Source organism: Equus caballus, chromosome 17 (genome assembly GCF_041296265.1).
Source record: "Equus caballus isolate H_3958 breed thoroughbred chromosome 17, TB-T2T, whole genome shotgun sequence".
Classification (NCBI taxonomy): domain Eukaryota; kingdom Metazoa; phylum Chordata; class Mammalia; order Perissodactyla; family Equidae; genus Equus; species Equus caballus.
This window is the reverse complement of record NC_091700.1, coordinates 27,335,125-27,355,108: the sequence shown is the minus strand read 5'-3', so window position 1 is coordinate 27,355,108 and position 19,984 is coordinate 27,335,125. Positions and strand designations below refer to the sequence as shown.

The window sequence follows — 19,984 nt, the reverse complement described above, 5'->3', positions numbered from 1 at the left end:
GAACTTACAACACTGTTAGTTTTTACAATATGGTAAGATTAAATTATGCATGATTATCATGATAGGCTTTACTTTTAAGTTATCCCCAAAATTATATTAAATTTGTTTCTAAATTCTATTAGATACCCACAAATCAAATTAGACAAATTTCAAAGTTAAAAACTATAAAGGACTTTATAAAGGCCTTGTCATTTAAAATGTAAGTGAAATTTTATATACTAGTTCAATTTACTTTTGAATACAGTATATGTCTAAATTATAAATTCTGCTTATAAACTGGCTCAGTAGAACTCTAAACACATTTCCTGTTGAAACACTGTTACACCTACCAGATGCATTTCCAGATCAGAGCATGAATTTTTAATGTAAGTAAAGCAACGTATTTGTATAATTAAAAATTATATGTTGCAATGGCCCAATTAACAGATCAAACAAAATCGTAGTATGAGTTTATCTTCAACGCTGGGGTTTGAGAAAAAGCAGGTATAAACTCTTAGCTGAAATTATATACACCAAGAAACCTCAAGCAATCCAACGGCCCAGTGCAGGGTGGCAGCCAGCCACACCTGCTGCACCTCTACCTCCTCCTGATCAAGGAGAGGGCTTAAAAAGGAAGGGCTCCCTCAACACTCAGATCTCTCAGCTGGGACCCCAGACTGCCAAGACAGATTATGGACTTCTGGTTAAAGATATTGCCCCTTCTTTCCCACTCTGCCCTCCCACTCCAATGATATCCAATGAGAGGGAAGGACAAAAAGGGTAATAAACCAAAAGGGCAAAAAAGGGGAAAGGAGCCATGAGCAAACAAGAAGACAATAAACGTCTGGAATACAAAAAGCAAACAGAAAAGTGGTAACTGAGATGGCAGAATGCAGGAAGAGATGACATCAGTGCTACAGAGGGGCACACTGATGAGAAGAGCTTACATGTCCCACAGAACCCCTAAAAGACTCAACATTTATAGGCAACAGATGCTGAAGAATGTGGGGGTAAGGCCCTGGGCTGAAAACTGGGATAATGACAGAAAGTGTGTCTAAATAGCACTCCCATGCACCAGGCCCAGAAAGGAACCAGTATAGACTGGAATACTGGAGCAGAAGGACGAAAGGCAGCAGAAGAGAGGTTTCCAGAAAAAAAAGAAGGGGAGGAGGACTCAAAAACTGTGAAGCATTTGAGTGTTTAGAAAATTTATTGATAGGTGTTTGAAGAATTTGGAAAAAAATTCACAATGTGTACATTAAGAAAGCAAATGAAAACACAAGGCTATTATAATTCCAGGAAAAATAAAGAGTTATAAAAGAAATGAAACATACGTTTACTGCTTGGCTGGAGAGGGAATATATGTATATGCATAATAAACAGTGAGTACTGATTTAACCAAAAATGTAATCATCTTGGAAGGGCAGGGAGAGGTTAAACAGAGATGGGTCCAGGTGTTGGGGTAAGAGCGCTAGTCCTCAACTCCTGTATAAGGAGAAAACTGTATAAAGGTGGAGTAAGCGTATTGTTTTAAAATGTCAAAGTAAATACTACCTGAAAGGTTTAAAGTAGATGCCTGGAGATGGGGTGGGCGGGGCACTGCTCTTTTTTCCTTTCAAGCCTTGGCACTATTAGCTTAACAAAGAATTTATTACTTGGATGAAAACAAACCTTCCAGAAAGATTCTGAGGGGTGTCTTGGCACAGTGAAGGGCATCAGAAAAGGTAAGAGAAGGTCATCATCAGTGCTTCTTTACTGTATCAAATTAGACCTCAAAACATTTCCTTGTAGAGATAAGGACTACTGAAAATAAAGGTTAAAGAGGATGTATACGTGTGTGAGTGTAGTAACAAAAGAGAGACAAACTGCCTAAAATGGAATCCACCTGTGAGTATAAAGATATGGGGCTCCTGGTAACACTAGAAAAGGTAATTCTGACCAGTACTCCCACTGAGGACAAAGAAAAGCTGGCAAAATATAACAAAAACACATCTGCTCAAGGGCAGCAGAAAGCTTATAAGAGGATGAAGAATTAGCAGGCTGAGATCTGGGAGAAGATGAAAATTCAGACAGATGAAATTAGATTAAGGAAATCCCAAAATTCTAGTGACTCTAGGCACTTGGCAGAGCAGAGAAAAACGGAAGTTTAACATCCTTAAAGGGAGAAAAAAGGCAAAAGAAGGAAAGACACTAGAAGAGTGGGGTCAGACAGTCACCCTAAGTGAGCCGTTCAGTGGTATTTTGCCTGAGACAGCTTGTTTATCGGCCAGAGTTCCTGACAGAGACATTTTGGCAACTGATAAATATACGTTAACTCAAACTTCTGAAAAGTAGGGCTGTAGTCATCACTTTCAATACTACACATTAAGAAAAGAAATCTAAATCCACCTTTCTTTTGTTCTAAAAATAGTAAGGCAATTTTAACTCACTTTTCCAGTACCATTTTCCTTATCTGTGACTTATTGTTGCAACTGTTACATGGACCAAAATGGGCAGCATTAAGTGGGTGCCACTCAGGGATGACATTTGTAAAGGTAACCAGATTCTTCATACATCTATATGAAAAGAAGACATAACTTAAATGAATTTAAATTCTTTTACATTAATTTAAATCAATGTTTAAAATAAAAGATACTTTCCTATTCCCCCAAATCATATAATAATCTGCCAACATTCCTCCCTAACCCTAGTAAAGCTCTCTGTGAAGGTTGTTCACATTAATTACCCACAGTTCTTCAGCTACGAGATTAAGAAAATGTTAAAGGCAGGGTTTCTCAAGAGTGATCCCACTGACACTTTGCAGTTGGTAACTCTTTGCTGTGGGGCACTGGCCTGTGCATTATAGGATATTTAGCATGATTCCTGGCCTCTTACACACTAGATGCCAGTAACAGCCTCCAATTGTAGCAACCAATCTGTAGCTATCTTCAGGCATTGCCAAATGTTCCATGGGGTGCAAAATAGCCCCTAGTTGAGAATGACTGTTCTCAGGTTTTCAAATTTATTAAGAGTTCACCGCATACTCAAAAAGTTCAAAATCTGGCTATCCACTGTTGACAACCAAAAATGAAAAGGGGCATTTCCAAATATATAAAGGAATACATACAACTTAATTTTCTTTTCACAAGTTACACAAGTTCTAAATTTACACTTTAATCTGAATACTTGATAGCAACAGCCATCTAAAAAGATGATCTTTAAAGATGTACACTGCACCTCAACTGGAGTTGCTTTAATATCTTTAAGAGAGCAATTATTTATTACCTAAGAGACACCAGCTTCTCTTCTAAACAATAACACTGATAAATCATAAGTAAGATAAACAAAGGCTGTTAAAAATACATCAGTTCTCAGGGAAGCTAACATTTTAAAAGCAAAGCAGCATAAGGCTATCAACAAATGCACTGACTGTATTTCTGCTAAATTCTCGGATCTCAAAGATAATCGTTAAGTAAAAGCTCTTATTTTTTAGTTTATAAAAGGGAGTTTGTCTCAGCAAATAAGTGCTAATGCTCCACATGACATCTAATGTTTTGGAGCACTGACTATGTGCAAGGCAGGGCACTGTGCTCAGCACTCCTCTTCCAAACAATCCTAAGTGACAGGTACTTTTCCTATCCACATCGTACAGATGAGGAAAGGGGAGTACAGAGGGCACATCAGACGACACATGACACACTTGAGATTTAAATCCAGGGAGTCCATGTTCTTAACTGCCTCCAGAATACACTTTCTAAATCAAGGAAAAGCTCTTAAACCGGCACTGAAAACAGCAGCACAAAAACAAATGAGTTTGCTGGATATTCTTCCATCAGATTAAATGGAAGTAAGTTTTAAGCTATGATATACTAAAAACTATTTAATGAAATGCCACTTCATTTTAGCTTTTTCTCTATAACTACTTTTCTTTTTAGAACAAAGGAATAAAAAAAACGGCAAACCCCAGTGGCTGGTGGCTTCTTTCCCTTGAGCTCTCAGAGTTTTTCTATATAACTCCAAAATGCATTTATCACCTTGTCTTCAAAGTAAGTTAAAGCAGCCAACAAACCAAAATAACTACTCAGTCACTAGCCCTCTATTATGTGTTTATATATTATCTTCCTAACTAACTAGTCTGAATTTGGCCAGGACAAAGATTATTTCTGTTGAGTTCCTGGCACATAGAATATACTCAATGAAAAGCTGTCAAACAACTGAGATGTGGATTTTGGAAAAGCTATAATTAAGCTGATTTTAACCATCAAGCTTGTTTATATTATTTAAAATCCAGGTGGTGATTAGGGAGTAAAGCAGAGTGAGCAAGAAAGTCTTAGAGGCCAGAAAACCTAAGCCCGAATTTAGCCCCTTACTAGTGTGTCACCTTGGGCATCTGTTTAACCCCTTTCAAGCTTCCATTTCCACGTTTGTCAAATGAGGAGAAAAGCATATAATTCATATAAATCAATGCTAGCAGACCTGGAAACACATATTTGTTCTCATACTCACTCACTCACACAAAATTATTTAAGTCCTAGGTATGAGTGAAATGCTAATTCTCACTCTATTCTAGTACTTTTGAGCTAACTGGAAAAAACAAATGTTTTCTGGTTCTCCTGCTTGCATTCCCTAAAGCATTCTCTCAGATTCGACTCTCCTTGACTGATCCCTAAATACCTAAAAATAACCTCAATTTAGATAATGAATATCTAAGTAACATTTTTCTCTCACATTTTTATTTAATAACTTTGGGAGACTCCAAATTTTCTAATTTACTTGTAGGTAAGTTTGAGAAAAGAGGAAAAGATTTATCTCTATTATAATAATTTGAATAAATGACCTATAGAACCAGTTTGGTAATCTTTTTAACTGCCAGCCAGCAACTTTCTCATATACAAAGTGAGGGTATCATGTCTGATGAAAACTTTCTCTCCCTGACTCCTCTTGTAAAATCTAATTTCTCTCCTTATTATGTGGTGGGTATGTGGAAGCAAAAGAAACCTGCAGCTGCTTTCTTCCCCATGCTTCCTCCCAAGTACCAGTCTCAGGACCGTGCACATCACTCATGGTCCCTCTGGTCCTCACCTAGAGGCCAGGGAAGTAGAAAGCATGGCTGAGACAGCTCACGTGTAGGAAGATTCTGGTGGTGGCTGGTCTTTCATGGGACTAAGGGAAGGAATGGGAAAGGGTAAGTTACCTCTGAGAATTGCTGCCAGACTCTGGGAGCCTAACATCAGTTTCCATGATGTTAAAAACATAAAGGAAAAACCCTAATCTCTAACAGAGGGGTAAACAAAACACCTACAGTTTCAAGGAATTCTGAGAGGTATTCTTACTCAGCAGGGAATCCAGCGGAGAGTGGAGAGGAATGTGCTACTTTTCCCATTTGTCCCCACTTCCCACTAAGAAATTCTTAAGAAAACTCCTACTAGTAATCTATCAAACCTTGGGGGTTTTTTGTTCCTCCAGCTTAAACAAGCAAACAAACAGCATTTCTGCCACTGAAATTTTTCCTCTCAACCTCAATGGTGGAGAGACTTCAAGATATGGTGGGAAATTTTATCAAGGGTAGCAGGAACCAGGTATAAAGCAGTGCTACAAGGGGAAGCACATTTTATTCAAATTTTATTACTTGGAATCACTTTCAACAGAATGAATCTGTTTTTAAGAAACAGAAAAACTAACCTGTTTTGATACTTGTGTCCACACTGTGAACATTCAAAGTTCCAAGAAAAAGAATACGTGAAGAGCTTTTCAATGTGTGGTTCAATTTTTAAGAGCAGAGGAAATGCAAACACGGGGCTTTCCATGTCACCTTCAAAAGGAAAAGAAAAAATTATTGCTCATAATTAACTAAAAAAGAAAATCAACCAAAGTTATGAACTGTTGTCTTTTCTCACTATGTTCACAGTACGAATATATGTGAACACATATATGACAGAGTAAGCTGGGTGAGGGGAAGTTTTTGAAGCATTTTTCTAAAAATGTGCATCACAAAGATTTAATTATCACTTCAGTCCATAATTTTTCTTGGTGGATGCTTACAAAAATTTCTTATGACAAACAACACAAAAGACACATACTGTCTTCTCAGATCTTTTTAGCTTTCCTCAGGAAAAAACTCCCTCAGAACTGTAACAGCCCTAGAGCATTATAAAAATGAAAAAAAATTGTAAATTATTTGCTACAGATACTAAAAATAAACACTGTAGAATAATTTCAGACTTGGACAAAAACATTTAAAAATCATTTCTATTCTGACCCTCTTGTTCTACATGTGGAAAGAGCACGACACACAAGGGCTAAAAGACAGCCTCAAATCTCCCGACTCCTTGTCTACCACTCTTCTTAATCTTTTAACAATTAAACTTAAACAACTTTAAGACTAGAAGAGATTGAAGTTTGTTGTCATTAAGACAAAAACTGAAGGGTGAATGCTGTCTTCCAGTTTTGAGATCAGCAAGCAGCTTGTTCAATAGGAGGATTTACATTCCTCTCTTACATTCATTCTCCAATCAGGTTCTTTCCTTCCTATCTCAGGGGAGCTTAGATGCTGCCTTACGGATTTGGCCCGAGAGCAAATAGAGTCCTTCCATCCCTCATCTCCCTCCCCTGGGACACTCTCACTTCCATCGTCAAGCTCTCCTCCTAGTCTGGAATGACAGTTGCCCAGAACATAGCCAGGAAGAGTCACAGTAGGTGTTATTGCCTAAGTATACTCTATAAATATCAGTAGTTACAAAGCCTATTTTAATAGTCACCTTTGTGGTACAGTCCCATTGCTATTTTTGTACAAAAACATAAAATCAAAACGTTTTTTATAAGTAGAAAGAAATATAAATCAGTCTCCTAAAAAAGAACATACGCAACACCATATGTGTAAACAGTGCATAGTATAGCATGAGTCTGTGATTAGTTATGAGCCTTTAAATGCTTACTCTAGGGGCCGGCCCTGTGGCCAAGTGGTTAAGTTTGTGCACTCTGCTTTGGCAGCCCGGGGTTTGCCAGTCTGGATTCTGGATGTGGACCTATGCACTGCTGATCAAACCATACTGCAGCGGCATCCCACACAGAAGAACTAGAACGACTTACAACTAGAATATACAACTATGTACTGGGGCTTTGGGGAGGGAAAGAAAAAAAAAAAAGAGGAAGATTGGCAACAGATGTTAACTCACGGCCAATCTTCCAAAAACAAAAAAAGATGCTTACTTTATTGTAACTAAATATTAATTTAAAAATTAAATAATTTATACTTCATAATGACAATAGAATCTTCAGGTCTAAGAATACATAAAGTTCTCAATGAATCAAAATAAAAGAGCTCAAAACACACTATTAAATAAGTTATATCATTACAGATCATTTTAAGTAATTTATATAGCTCCTAAACCAATCTTAATTATTTTTTCCTTTGATTACAAATTTTATAGGTTAACATAAAGGATCCTACGTGAAAACATATAATACAAATGCCCAATTCCAATTTTTATAACCTCCTGCATAAATTAGTTAAGTGGTTTCTTTGCCTTGACTATCTTAACCCCAACTCCTAAATTTGCATCGTTTTTCCCTAAAATACCTTCATTTGCCACAAAGCACACCTTTCAGTGAGTGCTATCTAGCTATTCGGGTTTTCTCTTCTGCTAATTGCTCATTAATGTCTTCTGGCCACTCTTCTATCAGATTGTCTTTTTTTTAAACTGACGTATGAGAGTTCCTTATAAGATATCCTGGATATCAGTTCTCTGTTCTATCTTCGCCCAGAGGTTTTAAACTTCAATGTAATCACATTTACCAATCTTTCATGTATCTTATTTAAGAAATTCTTCCCCATGAGTGATAAAATATTCACCTATATTTTCTTTCAAAGTTTCACAACTCTGCTTTTCATGTTTATGTCTTTAAATATGCTCAAGTTTCTTCTGATTATGGTGGGCCGTAGGGATCTAACTTTCCCCCCGTATCAAGAACCAATTGTCCCAGCACCATTTACTGAACAGCCTTTTCTTTCCCCACTATTATCTGCATCACCACTTCTGTCACGGTATGAAGTAACCAAAAGGGGAGGGTCCTGATCTGGACTCACTAATTTGTTCTACTGGTACAAAATACTCAGAGACTAAATTACTCTTTAGACCTACATAAATAAGTAAAAACTGTAGCAATATTAGCTTTTTCCTTAAAAAAAAAAAAAGAATATAGACAGAGGGAAAGAAAACACCAAATTGAAGATAGTAGTTACCTTTATGAGGAGGTAAGGAAGAAATGGGAGAGACACAAAAGGGTCTTCAGCTGTATTTGTTATAGTTCTTAAATTGTGGGGAAGGAGTGCAGAGAGGATAGTTTACAATGTTTTTTTTAAAAATAATCAAAATGATGAAGTAGCTGATCTTAAAAATGTAACCAACATACAGGATCAGTATAGATTCTACTTCTCTTTCTTTAGTACTTTAAAATACACATTAGGGGCTGTTCCCATGGCCAAGTGGTTAAGTTCACGCGCTCTGCTTCAGGCGGCCCAGGGTTTCGCTGGTTTGGATCCTGAGCGCAGATATGGCACTGCTCGTCAGGCCATGCTGAGGCAGTGTCCCACATGCCACAACTAAAATATACAACCATGTATATTTTTTTTTTAAAAAAAAAAGATTGGTAATAGTTGTTAGCTCAGGTGCCAATCTTTAAAAAAACAAAAAAAAAACCACATTAATTTTCAGAATGAGGACACACACTCTAAGACTTCAAAGTGCTCTCTGAAGTAAAGATTAGATATCATTAATAAGATCTTAAGCTCTAATATAGTACCTATCACTGCTGAATGAGTAGTACGAAACAAGAGAGGGATTCTATTGCAGTAGAAGGGCTGTATGCTTACCCACTTGTTATGACTGTACAAACAATAATTTAAAAATTCCTTCTCTGTTGGAGAAAAGCAGGCCCAAGATGGCATTGGAGCAAGATGCAACCTTGTCCAAGTATAATCATCAGGGATAAGAAGGGGGTGACTCAAGCTGGGGGGAAACTGTTCTTTAATTCAATTGGGAATTGGAGTGGGGACCCTGAATGAAACATCTCAGGTCACTCCAGGAGGGAAATGATACTGGCAAAATGCAACATGGGAGCCCCTCAGTCTACACTCTGGTGATCTTATGGATGAAGCTCCTTTGAAATGAGTATTACTCAACAGATCAGTGGTTGGGGTGAGGAAAGAGGCTGACTACAAGGGAGACTGGGGAAAATTTTTAGGGAGATAGCACTGTCCTATATCTTGACCGTGGTAATGGTTATACAACCGAATACATTTAAAAAAGGTTTTACTGTATGTAACTTACACTTTGATAATAAGAAAAAAAAGAATTATTCATCCCATCTGAGATCCCACCTGATGATAAATTAGAACAGCCCTTTATACAGAGAGGAGGCAATGAGAAAGATCTGGCATATGGAAAATCAGTTTATTATCATAAGAACAGAGTAAACTTATACATGTAGGAGCTCGCAAAAAACAACAGTAAAATTAGGGGACAGAACTGTGGGACAAAGAAGTAGGAAATATTATCATGCAAAAAAGACACTGCTTCCAGATACAGTATCTGGGTCTGATGAAATAAATGATGCTCGTTGAGAAAAACTTGAAGGCAGTGATATTTTACATAATTTAATATGGGTAATACACTAATAGGGGTATCATATATCCTGCTACTATAACACAACAGGAAAGTTAATACAAGGATAAAGAGAAATAAAACAAAAAGACATTCCCCTCAAAACAAATTGTTACCAGCTCCTTTTTGCAATACTACAAAAACTTAGAGAGACCCAGAAACTCTAGCACCCTTGCTCCACTCTGCTTCCAGAGGCCCAAACCTCAAGTCAACAATTGAGGACAAAAGTCTCATTCTTGTGCCCTTTTTAAAGGTAAGAGAGCTTTCCCGAAAGGTCATCAGTATATTTCTCCTCATGTTCCATTAGCAAAAAACTGTTACCATGCGTCCATTCCTAAACCAATCACTGGCAGGGGAGTAGAACTGCTATGGCTGGTTTAGACCAGAGTTCTCAACCCTGTCAACCCATAAGAATCACGCGGGGACTTCAAAAAATTACTGATACCTGAGCTCCATCCCTGAGATTCTTATTTAATGGTCCCCTAGCACTAGTATTTACTTTTAAATTCTCCAGGTGCTTTTTAATGAACAGTCAAGGTTGAAAATATTGGATTAGTCTCCTGGTGGAAAGTACTGGAGAAGCAACCAATGGTGTACCCCCTGAGAATTCGCCTAGTTCTGAGAACATCCTCTCTCAAGGGGTGGAACAGACGCCTGCATGTTTATATGGAACAGCTGTGCCTACCAATGATTTAACCAGGCATAGATGCTTAAGTGAAACTACCCAGATTCTCTCTCCCAAGAATGTGATCATCCAAAGTAATAAAACAGTATTATATTTCCTTACAATGTAAGTATTTCTTTATGGTAGATGAGCAATACAGTTAAATCACACAAATTACTTACCTAATGTGCATCTAAGCTGAGGCTGAAGCCTAATAAAAATTTCATCTCTGACTTCATTCAGACAGGTCTCTATCTTTGCAAATATTTCGGAAGTAAGTTTTTTACAATCTCCATCTAAAAATATAGAACATTATCAATTTCTCATCAATTTGTATCTTTTCACAAAAAATTAAGACATTACCAAGAATGAAGGTTTATCAGAGTCAATAAATTTTGCAGAGACAAAATGGAAAATACAAAATTTCCTTAATTCTTCCTCCTCTCTCTGTGGTATACCATATATAGTCCCTCAATATTTGTTAACAACACAATATCATCAATACTGACTGTGTGGGCCAACATCATTCTGCCTGAGTAAAATCTCAGTGAAAGCCTTTCTCATCCAAATAATCACAGGCCTAGCATTAGAGCTAAGCTTTCAGATATTCTGCCTAGCTCTGAACCAGCTGAAGCTCTCTCTTTACATGTGATTATTACTCACGCTAGAGGCATCTAATCATTTATTCCTCTTTGCATAACTTTTATTGAACGTACCTAGATCATAGGAGCAGATAAATTCATAAGGAGTCTTAATAAAGTTATGATTATTTCCCAAACTAAGAATTGGTATATTTCCCTCCTTCCATCTTTCTTTGGAGGGGGTGTGAAACGGTCTTCAATGACATCATAGTGTTTATACAATTCCATATCCTACTTTTTCCCCAACACAAATTTGCTTCATTAAAAACTTTGTAGGTTAGGGGCCAGCCCGGTGGCCGAGTGGTTAAGTTCGTGCGCTCCACTTCGGCAACCCAGAGTTTCACAGGTTCAGATTCTGGGTGCGGACATGGCATCGCTCACCAAGCCATGCTGAGGCGGTGTCCCACATGCCCCAACTAGAAAAACTCACAACTAAAATACACAACTGTGTACTGGGGGGATTTGGGGAGAAAAAGGAAAAAATAAAATCTTTAAAAGGAAAAAAACAAAGTCTCCCTTTAAAAAAAAAGCAAACTTTGCAGGTTAGTTATTACACTTTGACTTAACCAGTTTTATTAACCATTCCTCTATTGCTGGACATTTAAGTTCTTTTTTCAATAAATATTACCACGATAAATGTCTTTGGGCATATATCTGTTCATGTTTTGGATCATTTCTTTAGGGGAAAAGTCCTCAAAATGGACTTACTGTGACAGAAAACTATCCAAGATTAATAAGAAAATTATTTTGAATAAAAGCCTCCATATACATTTGACTCTAGTTACTCTTAAGCTACAAATAAATCCTTTCACTCAAATCTCTTACTAACAAATAATTCATACAGCCTGATCACACTCTGCTTATGTTTCACTATGAAAATATCTAGAATCTCCTATAATATGAAGTAAGCATTAACCAGAATTTTTGTTATCTGACCATGCCAAAAAAAAGAGAAAACCTACAATTCAAAGTAATGCAGCTCAAACTAATGTGATTACAACCATATTATAAAAACTACAATTATTCTGTAAAAAGTTAATATAAGATTAAAATATGAAATTAAAATTAATTCAACATTCAGGTCAAAATTTGAATGAGAGGTATGCTCTTTGGAAATAATCAAACAACCATCACTTACTCAGTAGTGGGGTTCCTGTAATTACAGAAAACAGGAATAGAAGAAAAGGCAAAGGCAGAAATACTTGTGAGAAAATGAATCTTAAAAATTGCAAAAAAATTAAATCTCAAAGAAACTCAAGTTGAAACAAAATATTTCTTATCTAACCAAATTATAACTCGTTAAATGTTTATACCCAAAGGTGATTAAGAGTGCTCGGGATGTTTTCTTCTACATGTGAAAACAGAATTATGTGTTGATATAACCCTTCTGGAAAGCCATTCAGAAAGACTCTTTATATTCATATTTTAATATCCCTTCTAGGAAATAATCAGCAATGGATTCAAAGGACATATGGATATCTGTCATGAGGTTTATTCATAATAGTAAAAAATGGTAAGCAGCCTGAACGTTCAACAACGGAGAAACAACATACAAAATTAATTTAAAGACTGTATGACCAGTCACACTGAATAAACGCAAAGCTTGTTGTCCTACCAGACAGCAAGACCTAAAAAGCCCTAATTATTAAAACAGTGTGGTATTGGTACAGGGACAAAGTGACCAAGAGAACAAAATTGAGAGTTAAGGAACAGCTGCACACATACATGGAAGGTAATATGACGAAGGTGGCATGGCAGATCAATTAAGAAAAAACTGGCTATAAAATGGGGAAAAAAAGTGGATCCTTATCACATACAAAAATTAACTCCAGTTGAATTAAGAATTTCAATGTCAAAAGCAAAACTTCATGACTTTTCAGTGAAAACATAAGTGAATGACTTTCCAGTCTTGGGGAAAGGAAAGATTTCTTTTAAAAGCCACAAACATTACCAGCTACAAAAGGAAAAATTAACAATTTCTGTACATCAAAATATAACTTTAAAAAAGTAAAAACACAAGATACAAATTGGGAGATTTAACAACACATAGCTGACATAAAAATAGCAAGGACATATAGAAATTCATACAAATCAGTAAGAACATGACAGAACAAATAGGGATAAGACACAAACAGGCATTTCACAGAAGAGGGAACATATGGTCAATCTACACATGAAAAGTTGTTCAACCTCTTTAAAATGTGAGAAAGGCAAATCAAGATCACATTTTACATCCTTCAAAGGGCAAAAATCTCCAAGTGTGAAAATAACCACGGGAGAATATATGGATCAGGAAGATCTCTTACACAGTGCTAGCGGGAGTGCTGAGTGGTACAACCACTCTGGAAAGCAACTCACCTATCTTGTAAATCTGAACTCAGAGCCTGGGATTTGGCAATTCTATCCTATAGTATATCCAAGGGAAACTCGTTCTTTACACCCCAGGAGACTTGCCTAAGAATAGTCACAGCAGCAGTATTTATAATGGCAAAAAACAACCCAATGACAGATGAATGAATAAATATACTGATATATTTACAAAATGGAAATATATACCAATGAAAATCAATGAACCACAAACAACTTCAATAGATAGATTTCTATAAAAAGAAAAAAAAAGGTCCCAGAAGACATACTGTATAATATCTTTTATAAGGTTCAAAATAAACTAAATTAGACAACATATTGTTTAGCCATACATATGTAGGAAAAACTATTAAGAAAAGAAGGCATGATGAAACACATGCCAGGATAACGATTCCCTTTAGGGAGAGGTGGAAGATGGGATGGGGAGGAATACATGGGTAGATTTAAGTCATTGGGAATATTTCAATTCATCTTGGGTTGGAAGGTAGGTTTACGGGTATCCTATTTTACAGGAAAACAAACGCAAAAATATATTCCCTCATTGGAAGAGAGATTTTGGGGGAGTTGTTGGATTATGGGTGATTTGTACTTACTTCTTTTTTCTGATTTACAGAAATCTAAAAACTCAAAATTTTACTTTGATGGACTTTGTGATGACCACCATTACCCTGACAACTAAGATACAACCACGGCCTCTTTATTCTTTACTCCTAGTTTTTGAAAAAGACGACCTTTTGGGCAGTCATGATAATGCAACTGGTATTATCTTAAGCTTCATGACACTAACCTTGAGCTCCTGGTTCCCGGGTTTCTATATAAAACAGAAGCTACTGATGGCATCTTTTCTACATGCTATGAGACAAAACTCAACATTACCTCTGTAAAAATTCAAGAGAAATAAATATTATTACCAACCTTCAACTCCATCCAATTGACTGGTGTGGAGCAGCTTATTGGCTTGATCATACTTTGTAAATAATCGCCAGAACACAGATTCCTCTTTAGAGCAGAGGTCAGTCACAGTGTTTTTTAACCCTTCCAAGTGCACCAATGCCGAGAGGATACAGTCTAACCAACAGAGAGCATAAGCATTTTTCCACTGGACACATAAAGTCTGACAAAGTGATGTACATCTGTTCTCCAACGGCATTTCCAGTCCAGATGTGCATCCTTCATTTTGAGGGGAAGTCCCTCCAGTTCTGGAAACATCAATTGTAGCAGGATCTTCTTCAGCAGCCACATCAACAATATTAGCTTCCAAAATCTCACCCTGTTCCAAGGAATCAGCTGTCCTACCTGGCTTCTGCTGACCACTGTGTAGCACATCAGGTAAGTCTGATGACGTTTCATCACATGCTGCTTCATTCTGTTTGCTGTTCAAAACTTGTTCACCATCAATAACAACACGACTTTTAGTCTTTTTGGAACATGCTACAACAGGGGAATCTTTATAGTTGGTTTCCAAGAGCTTTCTTTTTTGAGGCTTATTTGTAGTGTGACAATCTTCCAAATCAGGAGAAATTAAGTTATTAAGCGATTTAGAGCCCAAAGGATATATGCACTAGAAAGAAAAAATAAAATAATAAAAACTAAAAAATTCAAATAAACTCAAGTTTTAAAAACTTTATAGTTTCTATGTCATGAAAATTACGTTTAAAATTTTAGCACTGATTTGACATGAGAAGGTATATTATCAATCTAAATTTGAAGGAACTAGGGATAAACAATTACTCAATCAAAAATTTGGCCCCTCCAAAAATTATTTTTCCTAGTTAATTTGAACACTCAAAGGTTTAATCTGAGGTACACTAGGGTAAACTAACAAGGAAAATATACATCTTTTTGCTTTAATAAAAAAATCTAACATCTAGTGAATTAAAAAATTTCAACAATTTAAAGAAACACAATGATGAGAATTATTGTTTTGGAACAGGTACACTGCTCAACATTAAAAATTAGAAAAATATTTTCAAATTAAAAAAGCTGCACAATTTCTATGTTTCTTAATTTTCAAACTGCATATTAACCTGAGAGCACATCAGCATATCAATTTTACATCCTTATTGGATCCATGAGTCAAATTGGCTGAATTTTAATGACTTTGTCATATCTCACTATGCATTAACACAATTTCAGCCAAATATCAAAAGTGTAAACAAATCACTAAAATAATCAATGAATTTTCCCTAAGTTTGAAAACTAGAAAAAATATTTTCTAAGACAAATTCAAGAAACCTATATATCTATGTATCTACAAATCCATGTGCCCTCATTTAAAATATGCCTTCTTCTACACAAGTACGGTAGACTGCTATCTTGGTGGCCTCTAGCAAAATAAAGAACTACACTTCCTGGTAGTCATGTCCTCAGAGAGTCAGCCGCCTGCCACACAACTCTAGGCCTGGCCATGACTAGCTTTGATGGGACATTAGCAAGCATGATGCACATGGAGACCTGAAAAGCACTGGCTCATTAGGATTGTCCTCTTGGAGCTCTCCTTCTCTGGAACACTCCTTCTTAGTCCCAGCCATCATACTGTGAGGAGCCCAAGTAGCCTCGTGGAGAGACCCTCATGGAAAAGGACTGAGATCCTGGCTGACTGCCTGAGCTGAGTTCCCAGGTGGCAGCTAGCACCAGCTGCCAGCCATGCAGACATTTCAGCTGTCCCAGCCAACAGTAGGTAAAGTGTAAGAACCGCCTGGTCAACTCACAGAATCATGAGGAATAATAAGTGAAGTCATTAAGTTTTTTTAGTCACTAAGTTTTGAGGTGATTTGTTTCAAAGTAATAGGTAAATGAAATGCATTAAATCTTCTCATTTAAAATACAGCTTGTTCCATGCAAGTGAACACTATACTCATAATACTGCAATTATGAAATTCTTTAACAGGACAAGTTCTGGATTCTTCTGACTGTTACCAACTGGTTGTACATTCACCATTAACTAACAATTTGACCCTCAACTTTATTCCTTGAGATTATTTTCTAAATCTTACCAGATGTCAGAAAATGGAGAACATTTTAAAATCAATAGAAATACTTTTGTATTCAAAGAATCATAAAAAGGTATATATCCAAAAAAATTGAACGGAGGATCTCAAAGAGATATTTGCACATCAATATTCACTGCAGCATTATTCACAATAGCCAAGAAGTGAAAGCAACTCAAATGTCCATGGATGGGCAAATGGATAAAGAAAATGTGGTATAAACATACAATAGAATATTATTCAGTCTTAAAAAAGTAAGGAAGCCCTGTCATGTACTACAGCATGGATAAAACTTGAGGATCTTCTGCTAAGTATAATAAGTCATCATAAAAAGACAAATACAGCATGATTCCACTTATATGAAGTACCCAGACTAGTCAAATTCAGAGAGACAGAAAGTAGAATGGTGGTTGCCAGGGCTGGGGGAAGGGGAAGTTGCTCTTCAGTGGGTACAGAATTTCGGTTTTGCGAGATGAAAAGTTCTAGAGATCTGTCACCCAACAATGTGAATACAGCTACTAACACTCCTGAACTGTACACTTAAAAAGGGTTAAGATGGTAAATTTCATGTTGTTTTTTTAAAACTAAAAATTTTTAAAGAATTTTTTTAAAAGAGGCAAAAATTAAAAAACAAAAAATCTTGACCAATCTCAAGCAGAGTTGAGACCATGGTGTGCACATCTTACCAGCACCCCTACTCAATTAAAAACAACAATAAACCATAAAGGGCCTGGGGTTGCAAAATGTAGTGTCCTAAACGGTTTCTCCCCTACACTATTTCCAAATGTCTTCACTGACTTTTCCTTCTATAATCTGTGCTCCCATCATAGGGTCAATCTAAAATCTAATTTGTCCTTGCCCCAATTTTTCCCTTTTATAAATTAATGCTTTTGGATTTTTATTTCTTTATACCTGACTTTAGTTTCTACTTTATTTACAATGAACACATATCATTTTTATAAATAGAATAAAAGATTTCAGTGTGTCTCCAAAAGAAAGAAGTCAATAAAACAAAACCACACACAGAACATTAATTTTTTAGTCTAGTCCAACCATCTAGGACCATTTAAAATCTAATGCTGGAAAAAATCTAATGCTGCCTCTTTTACTGACATTTGGAATTGATTTTGGATTTTTCACTGTTTTTACAAAACAGGAATAAGGAAAATACACCACATTATCTTATATTCGGATAATTACCTGTAAGGTATGACCAAGACAAATTATAAAAATAATTTACATTTATTTTACAAATGAAGAAAACTAAGAAAATAAGTACTTTCTTTGGTGACTTAACACTAATGATTTAAAAGCCTTTCTATCATAAATTTCATTTTTTTAAAAAAAAGACTACATAATTAAATGTTCCAATAAAAGAATGAATAATGGAATACTCAAAAAAATAGGAAGATGAGTTAAAATTCCGTTTGAAAATACAGTCTGTGTTGTTTAATGACAGAGACACATTCTGAAAGAACGTACTGTTAAGTGATTTCGTTGTGTTGGAACATCAGAGTACACCAAAGGGAAACAAAATTCACGACCCCAAAATGGGCCTCTTTAACATGAAATTATTTTAGGCTGATTATTTTTAAGAAACAAAAGACTCAGCTTTTCTCATTACCTCATCCTTAACTGCTGCAGATGAAAAAAATCTGTCTCAGGAAGCAAGCTATCACCTTAGCATAGCGTGATGGTAAAAGGGAGGAAACGAGGAAAGGTTGTTTTGTTGGCTCCACTCTGTGTTCTTCTGTTTCTGTGTGGCCAAACACTTGTTTTCTAAACATTTGCTCCTCTTCACCTGTGAATTGCCTGTGTTCCCTTTTGAAGTCCCCGACTCTCCCTACCACTAACATCTTCTTTTGTCTTCAGCTGAGGAGGGTACTTAAGGTGAGGGTTTGGGGCTATTTTGGTGAGTTACTCAGTTTTTCTGGGTTTCCCCCATGTATATGTTATTAAACTTTTATTTGTTTTTCTCCTGTTAATCTCTCAAGTCAATTTAATTGCGAGACCAGCCAGAACTTAGAAGGTAGAGGAAAATTTCTTCCTCCTCTACTGAATTTACACAAACCTAGATGGTATAGCCTGCTACACACCTAGGCTATATGGTACTAATGTTATGGGACCAGCATCACATATTTGGTCCATTGTTGACCGAAACACTGTTAGGCAGCACATGACCGTACTTGAGAGTTTCAATTTGTTATTAATTTTGAGCTAGAGTTTGAATATTAGTGTTTTTTCCAAATTAAGAAACATATTTTAATGTAAATATCTCATTAAAAGGGGTTTCCCATGTGGTTCTTTGTAATTTAGCAACTGAAAGCAGAATATCTGGTGGACTCCAAATTTTATAATAGAACTCCAGAAAAACTAATAGTTGGATTCAAAGGTCTTATAGACCAAGGATCAGCCAACCTTACCTGAAAAGACAAGAAAAATATTTTATGCTTTGTAAGTCAGTCAGTGTCTCTGCCTGAACTGCTCAACTCTGCCACTGTAGTATAAAAGTAGCCATAGATAATACATAAATGATAGAGAGTGGCTATGTTCCCATAAAACTTTATTTATGGACACTGAAATTTGAAATTAATATAATTTTCATGTGTTAGAAAAAACTGTTCTTCTTTTCATTTTATCCCAGTCATTTAAAATGTAAAAATCAGAGGCCAGCCCATTGGCGCAGCAGTTAAGTTCGCATGTTCCGCTTCTCAGCGGCCCCAGGGTTCGCCGGTTCAGATCCCGGGTGCAGACATGGAACCGCTTGGCAAAAAGCCATGCTGTGGCAGGCGTCCCATGTATAAAGTAGAGGAAGATGGGCATGGATGTTAGCTCAGGGCCAGTCTCCCTCAGCAAAAAGAGGAGGACTGGCAGCAGTTAGCTCAGGGTTAATCTTCCTCAAAAAAAAAAATAAGTAAATAAAATGTAAAAATCATTCTTAGCCCATGGGCCATATAAAGAGTTTGCTGACTCCCAGTGTAAACCAATCTACTTCATAAAATACACTGGGCTCTTATTAATGATTAGAACATTTTCTAAAAACTAGATCAATAATTAATTACTCTAAAATTCTTTTTTACATTTGCAAAGTACATATTTAAAATTTTTGGTTATGTATCTTTCCTCATCACTTAAAAAAGAATGCTTCAAAAACTAAAAACGCAGCTAAACCATTTAACCTTAACAGCTATAAACCTATGTCCTGAACACAGGGGCTTCTCTATTCTGGTAGTCCGTGGTAAAGAACTCTACTGAAATACTACGTATTGTTCAGAACAGGAAAAAAAAGTATTTTTTTCCCTAGAATCAGTAAGATTTATTTTTTCTCTTTCCAGCGTCCATAATTCTACGACTTTATTCTGAGCTAGCTAATGAGTAAACTCTGTATAGTTGGCTGTTATGGACGAGCCGTCAAATCTAAAGTCAAGTCTTCCCCTTGCACAGAGCGCCCATGATCTGCCCCAGGGATCTCCTTCCAGCAATGCTATGACGCTTTCTCCTATTTTCCCCTCTCTCCTGGATACAACCAGCAAACATACTGTTATTTCTCCAAACTTAAAGACAAACAAAACTTCCCCCTTCAGGTACCATCTCCCATCTGAATTTCTCAATTCTTCCTCTTCCACTTTCTCTCTCTCTCACTGCAACCAGGCTTTTATCACTACTACTTTACCCAGGTTATTCCCATCAAGGTCTTCAATG

The 19,984-nt window shown here is 36.4% G+C and overlaps 1 protein-coding gene across 7 annotated transcripts in view; it reads right to left on the bottom strand.

Moving 5' to 3' along the window:
- USPL1 (ubiquitin specific peptidase like 1) overlaps window positions 1-19,984 on the bottom strand; it is a 34,975-nt gene that overhangs the window by 7,305 nt on the left and 7,686 nt on the right. For 4 of the 7 annotated variants that reach the window (XM_023621477.2, XM_023621475.2, XM_023621479.2 and 1 more), the window contains 4 exons: window positions 14,208-14,853; window positions 10,467-10,580; window positions 5,641-5,770; window positions 2,409-2,534 (listed from right to left, as the gene is read on the bottom strand). In XM_023621477.2, the coding sequence (XP_023477245.2) occupies window positions 2,409-2,534; window positions 5,641-5,770; window positions 10,467-10,580; window positions 14,208-14,853 (1,016 nt within the window). Of the gene's footprint in view, window positions 1-2,408; window positions 2,535-5,640; window positions 5,771-10,466; window positions 10,581-14,207; window positions 14,854-17,906; window positions 18,226-19,984 lie in introns of those variants that run through there. The other 3 variants (XM_070239473.1, XM_070239471.1, XM_023621478.2) reach the window with 3 other exon arrangements.